The following is a 15543-nucleotide window of genomic DNA, read 5'->3' as shown; positions in this document are numbered from 1 at the left end:
GATCCTTTTGACCTTTCTCAACTTCAGCGAGAAAAGGGGAGAGAGAAGATAAAGAGGAGATGTTTAGAATGAGTACGTTTCTAGGATTACTTTCACGTTACAGGGGGGGGAAAGCTCAGAGTTGTTTTTCGTCACCATGTGACCCTTTCAAAGACTCTGCTGGGATGGTTTCAGCTCCAGGGAGTGAGGTTTCTAGGCAACAGACAGACGTCACAGACACACAGTAAAAACAGAAACGCTGAAACATTAGCCTGTGGAAAATTGTAAATTAAAAAAAGCGATAAGATGTTTGTTAACAAACAGACAAAGCTATCGTAAACAGGTAAGACACACAAACAGCTGCCAGGATCATAGACAGGACACACTGAGTGACTTGACTTGAGTTGAATCCAGTTATAACACAAACAGAAGCTGTTAAATTCATACACCCTACCCTGATCTCCCGATATAATGGCTCTGTTGACGGACGCTCCTGCACTATCTCTGGTGTCACAGTGAAAAAAAAGCCTACCTGTTTCGGCACAGCACACCACTGACACATGACACCAAATGACTGGAGGAGATAACAATGTAAGCAATGTAAAAATGCATTCAAGTCAAAGGAATGGGCATCCAACCAAAAGAAAGAAGCTTACAGACCAGACTGCTCATTCATGTCCATCACAAACAGATGGTTCTAAAAAAAAGACCCTGAGTGATACAGCGATACTGCTCGGATCTCTTGACCGGTGCGCTCCCCACTCACTCTCACAGACAAAAGCACAGTTAAAAACAAGCATGGCAGGAGCAACATCTCTGACGAAAGAGAGAAAGCAGAGGGGGATGAGGTGAAAGAGCGCTTGAAAGAAGGAGAAGGATAGAGACTGGGGAGAGGATGATGAAGGTACTCACGGATGGTTAAATCCATCACTTGAGACGCCAAGCAGAAGACAGGGTGCTCATACATTTCCCTCTTTTTCCCTACAAAAAAGGATCGGGGCATGCAAGAGGCGGGGGTCAGAGGTGGGAAAGCTAGAAGTCAGAGGCTGATGGGAAGAGGGCTGTCCAGGTGAAAACGACATTCTGTTGAGCAGGAGGCCCAGTGGTAAAGTCAAATGTTTACTGAGGCTTGTTTTATACTAGGCGCCTCACAAGGACAGCAGGAGGTTAATTCACATAGCATGGCAAGATAGTAAGGTTTGAATCCTTAGTATCTTTAGCACCCTGGGGGATTTCTTTCAAGGCATAAACAACATCACTGTTTTCTATGTAAGTATGAAAAGTGCATGTTAATGCATTTAATGGTTATACAGCAAGAAAAGACAGAGCAATGAAGTATAAGACATTATAAAATGTCTTGTTTAAATGATGTAATTAATTTAAATGCAATTTCTTTATATGTAATCCATGCCAATAAAGAAAGGCCATGTTGTTATGTCTCAAAGCACATGCAGGTTGCTGATGCTGGTTTGTAGGTACTCAATTCCAGCATTCCTTTGGTTGAAGGCCACATATCACATAGTAAAGAGGTCAAATAAAGTGATAACTGTGGCAAAGCCAACAACTATGAGAGAGGAGAGAAAGCAGAGCAGACAGGGAGGGACAGGGAGCAGAAGATAGTGGTCTTCAGCAAGAACATAAGACAGAGGTGAAAGGAGAGCTGCTGGTATTTCAAGGCAGGGGCGTTATGGGCGGGGGCAGCTGGAGGAATCAGAGAGGCTGAGATAGTAGGAGAGGGGGAGTGTGAATCTACTAGGAGTCAGGAGAGGACATTCAGTTAAGCTGAACTCACAGTCCAATCATTAAATGTCAGAGGCCGTAATACTACAGAGCTTGAATAGTCAAGGCACAACGAGAGATCAGCACATCAACAGATTTCAGGGCTTTGGATTTGAATGCATTTTTACTCACACACCTCTACACAAAAGCCAACTTGACCTACAGAACAGCACAGAGCTAAAGCAGGCCTGAAACAAAGGAGAGAGTTATTGGACTGAGAGACAGAGAGTGACCCGACAAACTGTCACAAAAAATTTCGGGATGCCACAAATCATTTGGGATATGGACACAAATATACCATATACCAAGTGAATTCACCATGTGTAAATAAATAAATAGCAATTCAATCTTATATTGGAGTAATTAAAAAAAAAAAATTAGGTTAAGTCTTTTGTCTTAAAATAAAATTCAAAAACAAAAATGATGCCAACCCCAACCACTGGATTTCTGAAACCAAACAAAACCACTGTAATGCAAACACTGACATTTTATTCACCAATATGATTGTTAAATATAATTAGCACATTCACTCCAGCAGTCATTATCTGATGTTGGTTGTGTTTTTCTGGTTACCTTCAATTGTAGCATATTCTGTAATCCGTTCGTAGTTGAGCTGAGCAGCCTGCTCCAAACTTTTGCGGATAACTCCTTTAACTTCTTCTGGTGGAACTGGGGTCACAATGTCCTTCATCAGGACCTACAGTACAGGCCACATTAAAGAGGGATTATGTAACATGTTTTCATTACATCACAGTTGCTCCTCGTGGGTTATAAGATGGGTTTTTTTTTTTAAAGTTTACAAACCCTCTCCAGCAAAGATAAAGTGGCCTTCAGTGCACCCTCTGGACGACCGAAGGGGAAACAATATCTACAGGGGAAGATGTGAACCAAAAGTTTAATCGCAGTAGAAAATACCAGCAGGCACAATGTTTCAGGACATAAGTGTATTTAGTGAGTTGGCAGTCACCTGAAATTTACAATCTGGTTTTCCAATATCACACGCAACCGCTCCTTGATGTCTTCAAAGCGCTCCTTCTCGTCCACTTTCACTGTGCTCAGTCCATCTGGCCTATGAAAATCACACCCACAGATTTTAACCCAGCTGAAACCCTGCAGAGGTTCAACTTACGTAACCTCTGAGATGAGTCCGACAAGAACATAACAGAATAAAAAAGCACAGCACTGGCTGACAGCTTTCAGCCCCGCAGGAGCTGACTGCAAAATGTGTGATATTAGTTTCCTTTTGTGTTCACATACAAATAAATGACAGTGTCTCACCTTTTGGGACCTTCAAAGAGTTGAATTTTGGAATCCTTTCTCTTTCTAAACTTGAATATGCGTGCTCGTTTTGAGGCAGTGCCAGGATTTGGCCTTTGGGAGCTCTTTGGGGATATTAGAGCCTCATAGCCCAGTGGCCCCCAGTAACTGTTGCCCTCTCTGACTTTAATGGACGCATGGGAGGATGAATAATATGGAAAGTAAGAGACTATGGTAAAAAAGGACAGAGAAAAACAAAACAAAGAAAAATGGTAGAAACAAGGAAATATGTAGAGATATGGAAATGATTAACAACATAACTTTAACATAAAACAACATTTTAACAAAACAATAATTTAAAAAAAATGAAACTAAATAAATATGGCAAACATTAAAATAAATGGAAAAAGACACAAAATGCCTAGGACGTTCTAATGAGGCCGACTTTTTTATGCTGCTCTTTCACAGTGTTTGTAGAAATTTTGTGTGCCCATCCTGCCTAAAAGAATACTATTTGTTTGAAAGGAGTTTTTAGTTTTATGTGATTTTAATGTGCTTATAAATCCGGTTAGGTAATGCCTTTTACACACCTGTTCCCATGGACATGAGAGGCACAAAAAGCGAAGCTGTAGTGTAGAAGAGTGGGGTCAATAATAGCCCCATTCTCTGCTCTTTCCAAGAGATCACGCAGGTAACACAGATGTCTGTGACAACCTCGAACTCCATTCCTGGCACAGTACTCATCCAAGACAAACACCTGGCCTGGGCTGAACCATCCCTGCACAACACAAAAAGAGATGGGGATCGCATTACCTCCTATCAGCTATAGTCACAAAAACAGCCAACTACCAAGAATGTACCATATTTGCCCAAATATAAGACGATTACTTATTCGGAAAATGGCATATGAAAAAGTGGGGATCATCTTAAATTATGAGAACTAGACTATTAGGTGTTCACAAGAGCCAGAGTTTTAAGAGTTTCTGTAGGCTCATATAGGAAATAAATTCATGAAAACAAAACAAGTCCGAAGTCTATCAAGCAGCTAATAATTAGTGCTGTCATTGATGACGAGGAGCTCAAAGAGACAAAAACACTATTTGAAAAGTGGTATGTGCAAATACTTTCAACACTTTCATCAGCAGACAGGAGAGCATGTGACTGACAAACAAGCTACACAAATGTCTAATTTAAATTCTGCTTTGATAGTATTGTTTAACTTTTAAGCGGTAAAAAGGCTTCAGGTAAATAGTACCTTATGGAAATTTTCCCCATGTATGTTTCCCCTTGTATCCTCAAAAACTCGTTGGAAAAGGGGGATGTTGTCTTATATTCAGGACCGTCTTATATTCAAGTCAGTTCAGTATTATGTGATGCAGAGAGATACTCACCAAGCAGCAGAAGGTGTCATTAAGCCTGTGGTCCAACGTGAGTCGTTGCACCATCTCAAAAAGCGAGGCGTGGTCAAAGCTACAGGGGTTAGCGGAGATAAACTCATCCATGCCATGTTTCTGAGCTCTGTCAGCGTCTATCCAGCCAACGGCACAGGGAAAAGCACACGATTCAGAGGAGAAGACATCAGTGAGGCACAAGCAAGCAGCAAGTCTTCGTCACAACACAGAAACACTAGGGATTTTTTTTTGCTACTTCTAAGGGCAAATTATAAACACTTACAGCTTACATTGTCAACTTGCATTGTGTCAGACAGCGTAAAGAGATTTGATGTATTGGTGAATGAGATTCTATCGATCTGAAGCTAAGGTCAGAGGGGTGGGTGCTTCTGTTGTTTGTGCATGCATGCATCTTTGTATGTCACATTCCCTGATGTTTTTCAGGGTACATAAAAACTTTAAATATTCAAAAAAGTGCTGTTAGACGGAATTAGATGCATTCTTCTTAATGTAATCAATAGATTCTGCCATTCGCAATTGTTGAATGTCACTCAGGTCCTAAAAAAGGTTGTGCTGTGTGCTAGTAAAAAGATATGGCAAAAGAGTAATTAATCTGAACACATTGCAGTGATATAGCATGAAGTGCTAATTCAAGAAGTTTAAAAAAAGTTATTGACTGGAGAGATGCATATTTTTCTCCAGTAAAATCTGGCTTTTTATGTTTGTCTTGCTTCATAACTTTTGCCATTAACCTTCTCTGTATCAAGAGAACTTCCATATATAAAGCACTAAACCTGCTCTGGGAAATTCAGTGAAGAAATAGCATTAGTAATATCAACTGTGTAAGAAATGAAACTATAATAAATAATATGCGTGATGAAAACATTGGTGGAATAATGTTTTTTACTTCTCTGAACCACAGTTGGCAAACTCTACTAAACTGACCATTTATTGTGCTCTGTAAATAATATGACTGTCAGAGACGAAATGATGGGGACAAGAATGATTCAAAATAGATAAGAGATGCAGTCATGTCTTCGGTGAGTGACAGGCGTCAAGTCCATGAGACACTGACATGAGTGATGATGATTTGGGAGTGGGGGCTGGGAAGTGAAGGCCTGATCTTGGCATCTCCGGGGTACTGAATAGAGCACAACTGACATCTGTCAACCTCCAGGTTTGAAAGGGTGAAGGGGAAAGGGTAAAATACAGGTGCTAAACACTCACTGAAATTTGCTAAAATAAAATAAAAATAATAATTAAAAAAAAAAACCTATGGAGGGTTACATTTCAGACATTTAGCTCAATTTTACTCCAATCTGAGAAGGAAAACCTGCGAGACAACAAGTAAAATGTGGACGATGGAAATAACAGATTGTTTAAGAAAGAGGGACAAGACAGGTACAGGAAGTCATAATGTCAGAGAGAAGGACAGTTAACACATGAAGTCTAAACACAACACTGAGAGAAGATGGTGAACAGCAGTGGTGGTGAGCCCAGTGAAGGAGAAGAAGACAGTGGCAGGATGAAAGAGAATTCGGTGGGTAAGACAACCTTTAGATGGTACAATAAGACAGTGGCCAACAAGTGTTGGAGGAAAGTGATGACCATAATAGGAAGATTCACTCAGGGCCAAGTTACAAAGTGATGTTGTGGAAAAGTGCTGAGATAGTGAGAAAACATCCATAGAGTGAGCGGAAGGTGCCTGGAGTTGGGCTATGGCACACAGTGAGTGGGCAATATCTCCCTTTGCTGGAATAAATGAAGAAATGGCGTTGAAGTCCAGAATACACTCATCACTACAGTAACATTACCATTACTTACTATAATTCACTGATAATGACTTCAACCTCAAATAAAATTACCAGATTACCAAAGTGAATAGGTGACTTTTGCATACATTTATCAACTATCACATGCTGGAGAACAGTGTGACTTTTCATTGAGTTTTTAAATGTCATGCACATCTGCAGACCCATTTTCAAATTTGCATTTTATCTTTTTTTTGGCATTCCTTTTTTTTTCTCTACGCATTTGCAAGTTGACAATACTTGAATATGTTGCAGTGTATTCATGATCTCTACAGAGCACACTAACAGGCATACCACTACCGGAGAACTCTAATAGGGTAGCAATACAATTTGGTGCAAGTACATGGGTAAATAGCATGAAGCCGACAGAGGCAAAACTGTATCATTCTCTGGGAGATGGGGGAAAATGAATGAAAACTCCTGTATTTGTACAAAAGTATGGACACATGACACAGGTGTTCTCCTATTCAGGCAAACAAAGGGCAGTCAAAAGAAATCAAAATGAGATCTCTCCTTTCTGGAGGTGTAACACCGGTCTAGCCTCTATCTACAGGCCCATCTACTGTAGTAGGAAGGGGGGGAAGGGAGGTCCGGAGTATTTTATCGTAAGAAGGGGCGGCATTAGCTACTCCTTGTCTTTGGCATTCAGAATACTCCGCATACATATTTGCCAACTCTCATTGAGAAAAGTTCAAACAAAAAGAACTAAAAGCAATTGAGTCCTCTGAAGTAAAGCATGATCAACAAATTTCATCCATGCATCAAATATATTTTTTCAATTAAAAAAAAAAACAACTTCATCATAAACTGAAAAAAACATTCACACATTGTATAGATTTCTATCTTTAAAACATTAATTAATAAAAAAAATCAATGAACAATAATAGATTTCAGCTAGCCAATATAAAACAATGTATAGTTTGTTTCCAGCTCTTTCAAATTATATTATTAATGATAGATGTTTTACTTTACAGCCAATCTGTCTGATTTTCTAACAGTAATCTAACATTTGAATCATCATATTGCTTTACTCTGAGGGATCCGGTCACCAATATGAGTAAAGAGAGAAGGCAATTATGCAGTAACAACTATAATATCAACTTTAATTATTACTGAGTCAAATAATAAGCTCTTAGAATAAAATACATGCATCCTATACTGGCACGAATGGATGCTTATACTTTGATCCTCAAGTTGAGGTTGTCAAAAACAAAAGTTATCAACTAATATCTAGGACATGAAGCGAGACGTGAAAAAGGAGAAGAGGGGAAAGAAGAGAGAAAGAACGTTGCATTTGTCAGATAATCGGCGGGGATTATCTGAGCTGTGCCGGCTACAGGGAAGCACTTACCCTTGAGTCCAGCTAGAAGACAGCAGGGTAAGAAGGGACAAACCAGAATAACATAAAGACTAGCAACAAGGCTGGAGGAGAGCAATCACGAGACCCTGACCTAGCAGCTGCATTACTGAAGAAGGGTACAGGCAAAGCATGAAGAAGAAAACACAACTCAAAAACAACAACCTATACCAACATGAGAGTTTGTGGGCGGTGGTGTGTGAGTACATGTGAGGATATGTGAACTTGACAACAGATGCTGAGGCATATTAGAGAGAGAGAGAGCGAGAGAGCGAGAGAGAGAGAGAGAGAGAGAGAGAGAGAGAGAGAGAGAGAGAGAGAGAGAGAGAGAGAGAGAGAGAGAGAGAGAGAGAGAGAGAGAGAGAGAGAGAGAGGGAGACAGAGACAGGGAGAGAGAGCGAGGGAGAGAGAGAGAGAGAGAGAGAGAGAGAGAGAGAGAGAGAGAGAGAGAGACAGAGACAGAGACAGAGACAGAGACAGAGACAGAGACAGAGACAGAGACAGAGACAGAGACAGAGACAGAGACAGAGAGAATTAGCGACAGAGAGAGGAAGAAAGAGAGAATTTACGATCCTCATCACTCCACTGCAGTTCATTTATTCTGGATAAGTACTTAAGGAGTCGAGAGCTACACGTTAAGTACTGTCACTCTGTCAAACAGAGGGCTAACATTTAAAAGGGACATTGGCAAACACATACACCTACCCGATGAAGTAAACCCCAGCAGTCAGTTTTATGTGTCAAAGATGCCTGTGTCTATTTCAAAAGAGGAGACTATGAAGGTCCTGGACAGGTCAAAATACATCAAGTGGTGACACTATTGGTGAAAAGGTGAAAGTGTTTTTAACGGTGAAGTAACACATCATAATTTTAGTAGTAATTTTAAACATGCTTTAAGCCATCTCTGGAGATTTTAATATTAATGATATCTTCATACACTGTTTTTATTTATTGTAACTACTTTAAAGGGGACATATCAAGTTTTGTGTGATTTCCATTATTTGTATACTGATATCGGATGTCTGTGTTACACATGGTCAATGCTCAAAGAACCTCTACTTGCTCCTCATGACGACGTCAGATTGTTCTTGCATGCCAACAATCAGTTGTCTGATCCGTAGCCTTTGTTGCTAAGGTCGATCCACGAGTTGTTCACCATGTCCAGTCACATATTTCTGATTGGATTCAAGTGTGAACATGTATTGTTGTACACAAATGAATTTGAGAAGTTTCAATTTCAAGTAAAGAACGAGAAAAATAAGTGATATTGTACTTCTACTGTTTGTTTACATAGGAAGTGGGAGTTGGTCCTTCTAAAATGATCTGTTCAAAAATGGAGGCTGAACTGAGGGGCTGCATAAAGGGCCAGTATAAGATAAGTTTAGATAGGTACATTTTAAGAATTTCTTTTTAACTGTAAATCATGGAAAGATATTCAAATAGAGCTCCAGACTACAAAAGTAGACCTGGAAATGTTCCTGATACATCCCCTTTAAAATATATTTTAATAATATACAACTAGTTCTTAGTCTGAAACAGGTGGATTGGGGAAAAGCCGATCAGAACCTTCATAGGACTCTTTCTTTCAGTCCACTGCAGCAGAGTCAGGAGGGCTGTATTATGTTATGGTCCCAGTGCCATTCAAGACCACCAGGGGGTGAAACATGTACGCGTGGTGTGCCACAATGTTTCAGGGGAAGGGGTAGGAGGTCTGTGCCACTGTGAGGAGGCTTTGAATGGCAACAGCTGGCATCAGAGGAGTCAACTAACCACAAGAACGATCACATACTGGACAAAGAAATCAATGGAGAAACAACATAGAATTTATGTGATAGGATTCTGAATAACTGATCCAATTCATGTCTTTATAGTTTAACTGCAATTATATGATTAACAGAGGGTTAAATAAAGTTGTTTTTTAACAATTATTATGATAATTATTAGTAGTATTATTATTGTTGTGATCCTAGGCATGTTTTTTTTTTACTAATAGTGTAAGTATTGAATGCCAATTATTTTTTCCATTTTTTTCTATCTACAATTTTTGTATAAGTCACCTAAGAAAAAAAATCTTTATTAGAGTTGGAAAAGAAATAATTCTATTGAGTCAAAAGATGCACACAAAAAAGTTTTGTTCTGAATAGCAGGATCTATTATTGTGGATTGTTAAGCAGTATGTCTCATTAAGTTCAGTAGGTCAGAAGGGTCTATGTTAGTGTTGTTATGGGCAAAGATTGGCTAATTTGAACTTCTGGTCTAGAATCAAACAAGAAAATAATTGACAGAATAGGCCAAAAACCAACTGGAGTACAGATCATATGGAGAAAATGTTGCTGGCAGAATTTATGGTGGTACTTTGAAAAAATATATATTTTTCCCTTCTTTAATGAGGGGGGACACAAGAGACAGTTACAACAGAAGTTGGTACAGATGCCACACTACTTTAAACAGTCTTACCTTCACTTTGCTACCTGACCTGTGGCTGCTTAGAGGTGGAAGTACAGTGACAAACTGGTTAAAACTTTTGCGATATTGGGCTTGGCCGTCTATCAGTGACAAGGGAACCATCTGAGAACTGTCTCAGAGAGCTGCCTTCACAGCTGCCCACTAGAGCTACGACTGAATTAAAAACGGCCTGTGGTTAGGACAAGAGCAGCACTCTCTGGCACTGACAGTCTGAATTCAACCCCAGCAGGCTTGAAAGTTCAAATCTCATATGTGGTGACCTATTTCATTTTTAGACAAAGCTTTCATGCTGCTGCTGTATGACAAAGTCTTTTTTCAGGTTGTTTGTTCCTTGTGAACAGACTGATGGAGTAGCATGGGATTGCACCATTTAACACTGTGTGAGTGGTGACGATGAGTGGAAGTCCATCAGATGCTGGAGGGATCTGTGAGAGATCAAGGCATGTGTGTGCGTGCTTGTGTGTTAGTTCTACCAGTACGTTTGTGACTGCTGTGTGGAGCGCATGGCGTGAGACACTTATGGGTTAGAGCTTTCACTGCTTTGTGAATGAAATTTGCTTTTTGCTTAAGTGACCATGTTGTGTTTCAGGCTACTTACAGAACTGAGAAATGGGAGCATCCATTTGGGCTGAGGCACCCCCTTTGGAGTTAAGTTTCTGGACCTGAGTGGGTGGGACAGGCTTGTGAGACTGGCCAGTGGCACGATACATGGCCTGGACCCACAGGATGCGGTCCTGCTCATCATCGCTGGCAAAGATCACAGTGTCGCCTTCCTTCACTGCATTGAAGAAAGCCCTGCCACCATCCAAGCCTGAGACAACAGAACATTTATAGACAAGTAGCTAGTTATTTACATCATGTGTGCACATGTAGCTGTTGTACAACATGTAGATATGCCATCTCACCTGGCTGGGGGTCACTGTAGTCCACAGTATATCCATCCAGCTGGAGAAGCTCCTGCGGTTCAGATTTTTTCTCTCTGTAGCTGCACATGGCGAATGTATACTGACTCACCTACGGAAAAAAAAGATTAGCCATCACCTCAACATGCTTTTGAATACTGTATTGTCCTCAGTAAAAAAGTAAAGTAATGGATCAATGACTCTTAGTGTCAAAATGAACAGTCAACACATTTGAACAAATGTCCTTTTCCCCTGCATGTTAGTGTTATATAAACTGACTTTATGGTCTTTGGAGGAGACATCTTATGTCAAGCATTTTTGAAGCACTTTTGAAATGAAAAACATTTGCATATTCAGAGATTCTGGATTTTTTAATGAAGGAGAAGGAGGAGATGACATTTTAAGGATTTTAACAAGATAATTGAACTTTTTTGTGGAAAGAATATTCAGACACAAATTATTATTCAAAGTAGAGTACTTCATTTACATCTTAAAACATGGCTGGAGGGGATCTTAAGGCTAAAAACCTCAAACAGCAAAGACTTCATCTAAGAGAGTCAGTGTTATCTCAGTTTGGCTGAATACTGTTTTACTTTTATAATAACTTACCTGCACAAGGACAAAGAAACGCTTCTTCCAGCGCTTCCAAACATTCTTCCCAAAAGCCCACAGATACCTGTCAAAATATTACACACACAAAAAGAGACAAAACCCAGACACAGAAACAGTTTATTATGTGATTTTCTACAGATATTTTAAAAATGTAATCCATCATATCATAATGGTTATACAAATGTAATATTACTGTTAATGTTGTTTTAATATTTTTAGTTTTTTGGCAGCTCCTAATTTAAAAAGTAACCCTAAAGTTCATACTGGTATCCACCAGAGGGAGTAGTGCACTTCACAGTATTTTTCCGTGGTAGTGACTAGAAATGAGGCCAAGGAGCTGAGAGGGCTGGAGTTCTATAAGAAAGACATGGAAAGTGAAAGGCACACAGGAACATCACTACATGGCCTACTTGGCAGCGTGTCTCTTACCCGCAATGTTTCATGTTCTGTGGTTTGTCCATACGAATGGCCAGTTTGATCTTTAGATCTTGGTCGGGGCAAGCCTTGGTCACAGTCATCTTATGGAGCTCTGACTGCTTGGGGCTGTTAGGAGTAGGGTGGAGAACAACCTGCACCCAGACAAAAAGGACCACAAAAAGTTAAGACTTCATGAATATCAGCGCTGATAAACTGGAGGTGAATCTTTTATCTCATCCTGCGCAACATTCAGCAACACCAGTCATTGTGTTCGCAATGACTAGCAATTATGTATTTGTGTTTGTGTGAGTGTTTCATATGTTTTGAAAACGAAAGAATAAAGTGAGTCAGGGCAGAGAGACAGAACAGCGCTTTGCTCTGCCTCCCTGAAGAGGAGGCCTAATCTCTCTTTGCTGAGTTAAAGAGCTTTGAGGAAGCCTGCTTTTCCTGCCAACGCTGCTGCAGTGGGAGATCAAAGAGCCTTGTCACTGCCAAGGTCACTGCCACTACAGGGACGTACTGTATGAGGAGCCGCTGCCTGAACGCAAACCACCTTACTTAACCATCAATCACAGTAACCTTACACACTGTGACACACAACAGGAAAGTGCTGAGACATGTTTCTTTTCTTTCTACATTTGAGTCGGTGATACTCAAGAATTCATGATTCAAGATTGAAATTCTGTTGCTAGAAAATGATTTTAGTTAGTCTGCTTTTATCTAACGAGAATTGTAGATATACAGAGCAGTGCAATTTACTCCGGTGAACACAAGCATACTGTGAAAGTATCAACAAGACAAGTGTTTGCTGCAAGCACACACACACACACACACACACACACACACACACACACACACACAATTTGATGTTCCATCTTCCGATACTTACAAAAAGGCTCAAATAAGACCTAGGAAGTGTTTCTGTGTGCAAAAGATTTTTTCAGTGTGATGACTTCTATTTCTTGGTTTACTCGCAAAAATCTAAAGATAATACGCAGGTAACCTATTAAAATCTGAATATCACTTTACTCACTGCTTATTGCTGGCTTCAAATATACTCAAACTGGATATTTTAGCTACATAGAGAACAAAGTTATAAGATGTGTTCATTTTATCATCCACTGAAGCTGAATATTGTACAAAATATGAGTGCTCATTTTGTGCTCAAGTGAAATAATTCAGTGTTTAATTCAAGTTCTGAATAATTACAGTGTTCCCATAGCTGTGTTGGGACTGGAGCAATCTGTGTTGATAAAAATAGTGCAGTAAATAAAACAGAAGTGTTACCCTGCCCAGCTCTTTGTCCTCCAGTGCCAGCACCCCTGTGCTCTCTGTAAACAGTTTCACCTTGACAGCAGGCAGAGGGTGTGTGGTGGTGAAGTCCCCTTGGGTCCCCCAGCTGAAAGACACAACAAAGACACTCCAGAGGTTAGCTCCCCTGACAGCACGATAGCATGGTGATCTCATACAATGACTTCATCTCCAGCAATCACTGTCAACGGCTATTACTTGTCAATAAAAGATAAAGTCTCCAAGAGTGATTTCAACTTCTCAGCATTTTTTACCTAGAATTAGATAGAAATATCACTAAACACCATAATATTATGACAAATTATACAGCAATCAATTAAATTAAATCACTGTTTTGAGATAGATAATGAGTTACTTTAATTCAGTACACAACAGAGGGTAGAATATCTATCTATTGTTTATAGACACACACACACTGCAGTATATTTGTTTATCACAGAAGAAAGATGATGGCTGACAGGCTGGTAGCCTTTAAAAGAAGAAATACTACAGAGTCGCACAGATCTACGTACTGTGTGTCATAGTCAGGATAAAACCACAGACATCTTTAAAGCTGCTCTTGGTCAGATTTTTATATAACTAAAAACCCATCTTATCAGCCAAAATTATTCCATGGGTCAGCAACAGATAGAATCAGAGAGACTGGCTAAATTTAACTTTAGCTGTCAAGCCTACGGTATTTATTCAACTCTTATCACAAATATGTCTCCAAAGCAGGACAATTTATTTTTAAAGTATCTTCCAAGCACTTTAGAATAAAAATGCATAAAAAGCATAGAAAATGAGAAAATAAATTATATTAACAAACACACACTCATATCACAGTGACACTGAGTCTCCAGTCCACTGGGCTTTCATGTCTTTATACTGGGGGGGGGGGGGGGGGAGAGAGAGAGAGAGAGAGAGAGAGAGAGAGAGAGAGAGACTGAAACCACAAAAACATGAAAAGAAAAAGACTCCAGTCTCAAAATTTGATTAATTTAAACCTGAAGGGGTTTTTTGGGTTTGTTTTTTTACAAGTCTCTCTTTAAACAAAAGTCAATGCCAATGGCAAAATGGTCACTGAAACAGGTTTTGGCTGTTGAAATAGATCCCTTTCCAATGTGATTTCAATGTAAGTAATAGGGGACAAAATCCAGTGTTTATTCTGTGTAAAAATAATGTCTACAGTTCAGGTGAAGACAATATGAAGCTTCAACATGAGTTCAAATCAAACGATCTTATAGAGCCATGGTGGAGAGATGGTAACACAAACAGGAAAATTGGAACTAAAAAGACCCCCTTGGTCTGTCTAACTCAGACTGCTGAAGCTTCATATTAGCTTTTGCACACAACCATAGTGTGAGTTTTGTCTCCTGTCACCTAACATGAAATTGCTTCAAGAATGAATCTATTTGCTACTAACATTGCTTTAAGCATATGCAGAATATTGGCATGTAAATATTATTATAAAACAGACTTAAACAATCTGAACCTCCACTATTAATGACTAAATCTCATCACCAGCTACGCCTTCACAAGCCTAACGGATTAACAGAAAGAAAGAAAGACATGGGGAGAATGCAGTTCACTGTAATCATGTTACACAACATATATGGGCTTTTGTTACCTCTTACTGCTATCTGAGGCTGCCAGCATGCTTTGCTGCTGTGTGTAGTCTCAGTAATATAATTCAAATCCATCACCTGTAGTGATATATGGAGTATACAGTAAGGTGTCAATTTCCAACCTTGGGAAGCTGCTTTTCTTGTAAACATTTCAAGAATTCATAATTAATTGCAACTTAATGTGCAGAAAGAATCTGGAGTTCTAATATGTGCAGAGCAGAGATGCTGCTGACTGACAGTAAGAAGCCAGTGCTGAGCTGTGTTGATTTCAGATGGTACTATTGTACTGGCATGAAGGTGACCTTGTGGATAAATCCAAGGCCTATGACACTGCCAGACTAATACGCAAATCTGCCAGAGCAAATAAAACATGAGTTTGGCAGATTCGTCAGGCTCCCAGGCTAATCAGGGCACCTACATCAAATAAACACACTCTTAAATAGAGAGTTGGATGATGGTCTGAACATACAGCTATGGAATACAAGCAATTACTGTATGCAAATATCCTTCAGTGTACATTAATGCCTTTATTTCATGTGCGTTGGTGTTTTTTTCCGTATGTACAAAACCACCTCCCACACGTGCACGCGCACACACACACACACACACACACACACACACACACACACACACTACCCTTGCCTTGTTCTTCTC

At 39.7% G+C, this 15543-nt stretch overlaps 1 protein-coding gene across 9 annotated transcripts in view; it reads right to left on the bottom strand.

Annotated features, from left to right (window-relative positions):
• cadpsb (Ca2+-dependent activator protein for secretion b) overlaps positions 1-15543 on the bottom strand; it is a 60113-nt gene that overhangs the window by 14182 nt on the left and 30388 nt on the right. For 4 of the 9 annotated variants that reach the window (XM_062415518.1, XM_062415523.1, XM_062415517.1 and 1 more), the window contains exons 7-16: positions 13259-13370; positions 11984-12123; positions 11552-11618; positions 10946-11054; positions 10639-10851; positions 4407-4543; positions 3606-3793; positions 2726-2827; positions 2563-2626; positions 2309-2455 (exon numbers count right to left, since the gene is read on the bottom strand). In XM_062415518.1, the coding sequence (XP_062271502.1) occupies positions 2309-2455; positions 2563-2626; positions 2726-2827; positions 3606-3793; positions 4407-4543; positions 10639-10851; positions 10946-11054; positions 11552-11618; positions 11984-12123; positions 13259-13370 (1279 nt within the window). Of the gene's footprint in view, positions 1-891; positions 961-2308; positions 2456-2562; positions 2627-2725; positions 2828-3605; positions 3794-4406; positions 4544-10638; positions 10852-10945; positions 11055-11551; positions 11619-11983; positions 12124-13258; positions 13371-15543 lie in introns of all 9 variants that reach the window. The other 5 variants (XM_062415520.1, XM_062415525.1, XM_062415524.1 and 2 more) reach the window with 3 other exon arrangements.

Source organism: Scomber scombrus, chromosome 3 (assembly GCF_963691925.1).
Source record: "Scomber scombrus chromosome 3, fScoSco1.1, whole genome shotgun sequence".
Classification (NCBI taxonomy): Eukaryota; Metazoa; Chordata; class Actinopteri; order Scombriformes; family Scombridae; genus Scomber; species Scomber scombrus.
This window is presented reverse-complemented; position numbering and strand designations above follow the sequence as displayed.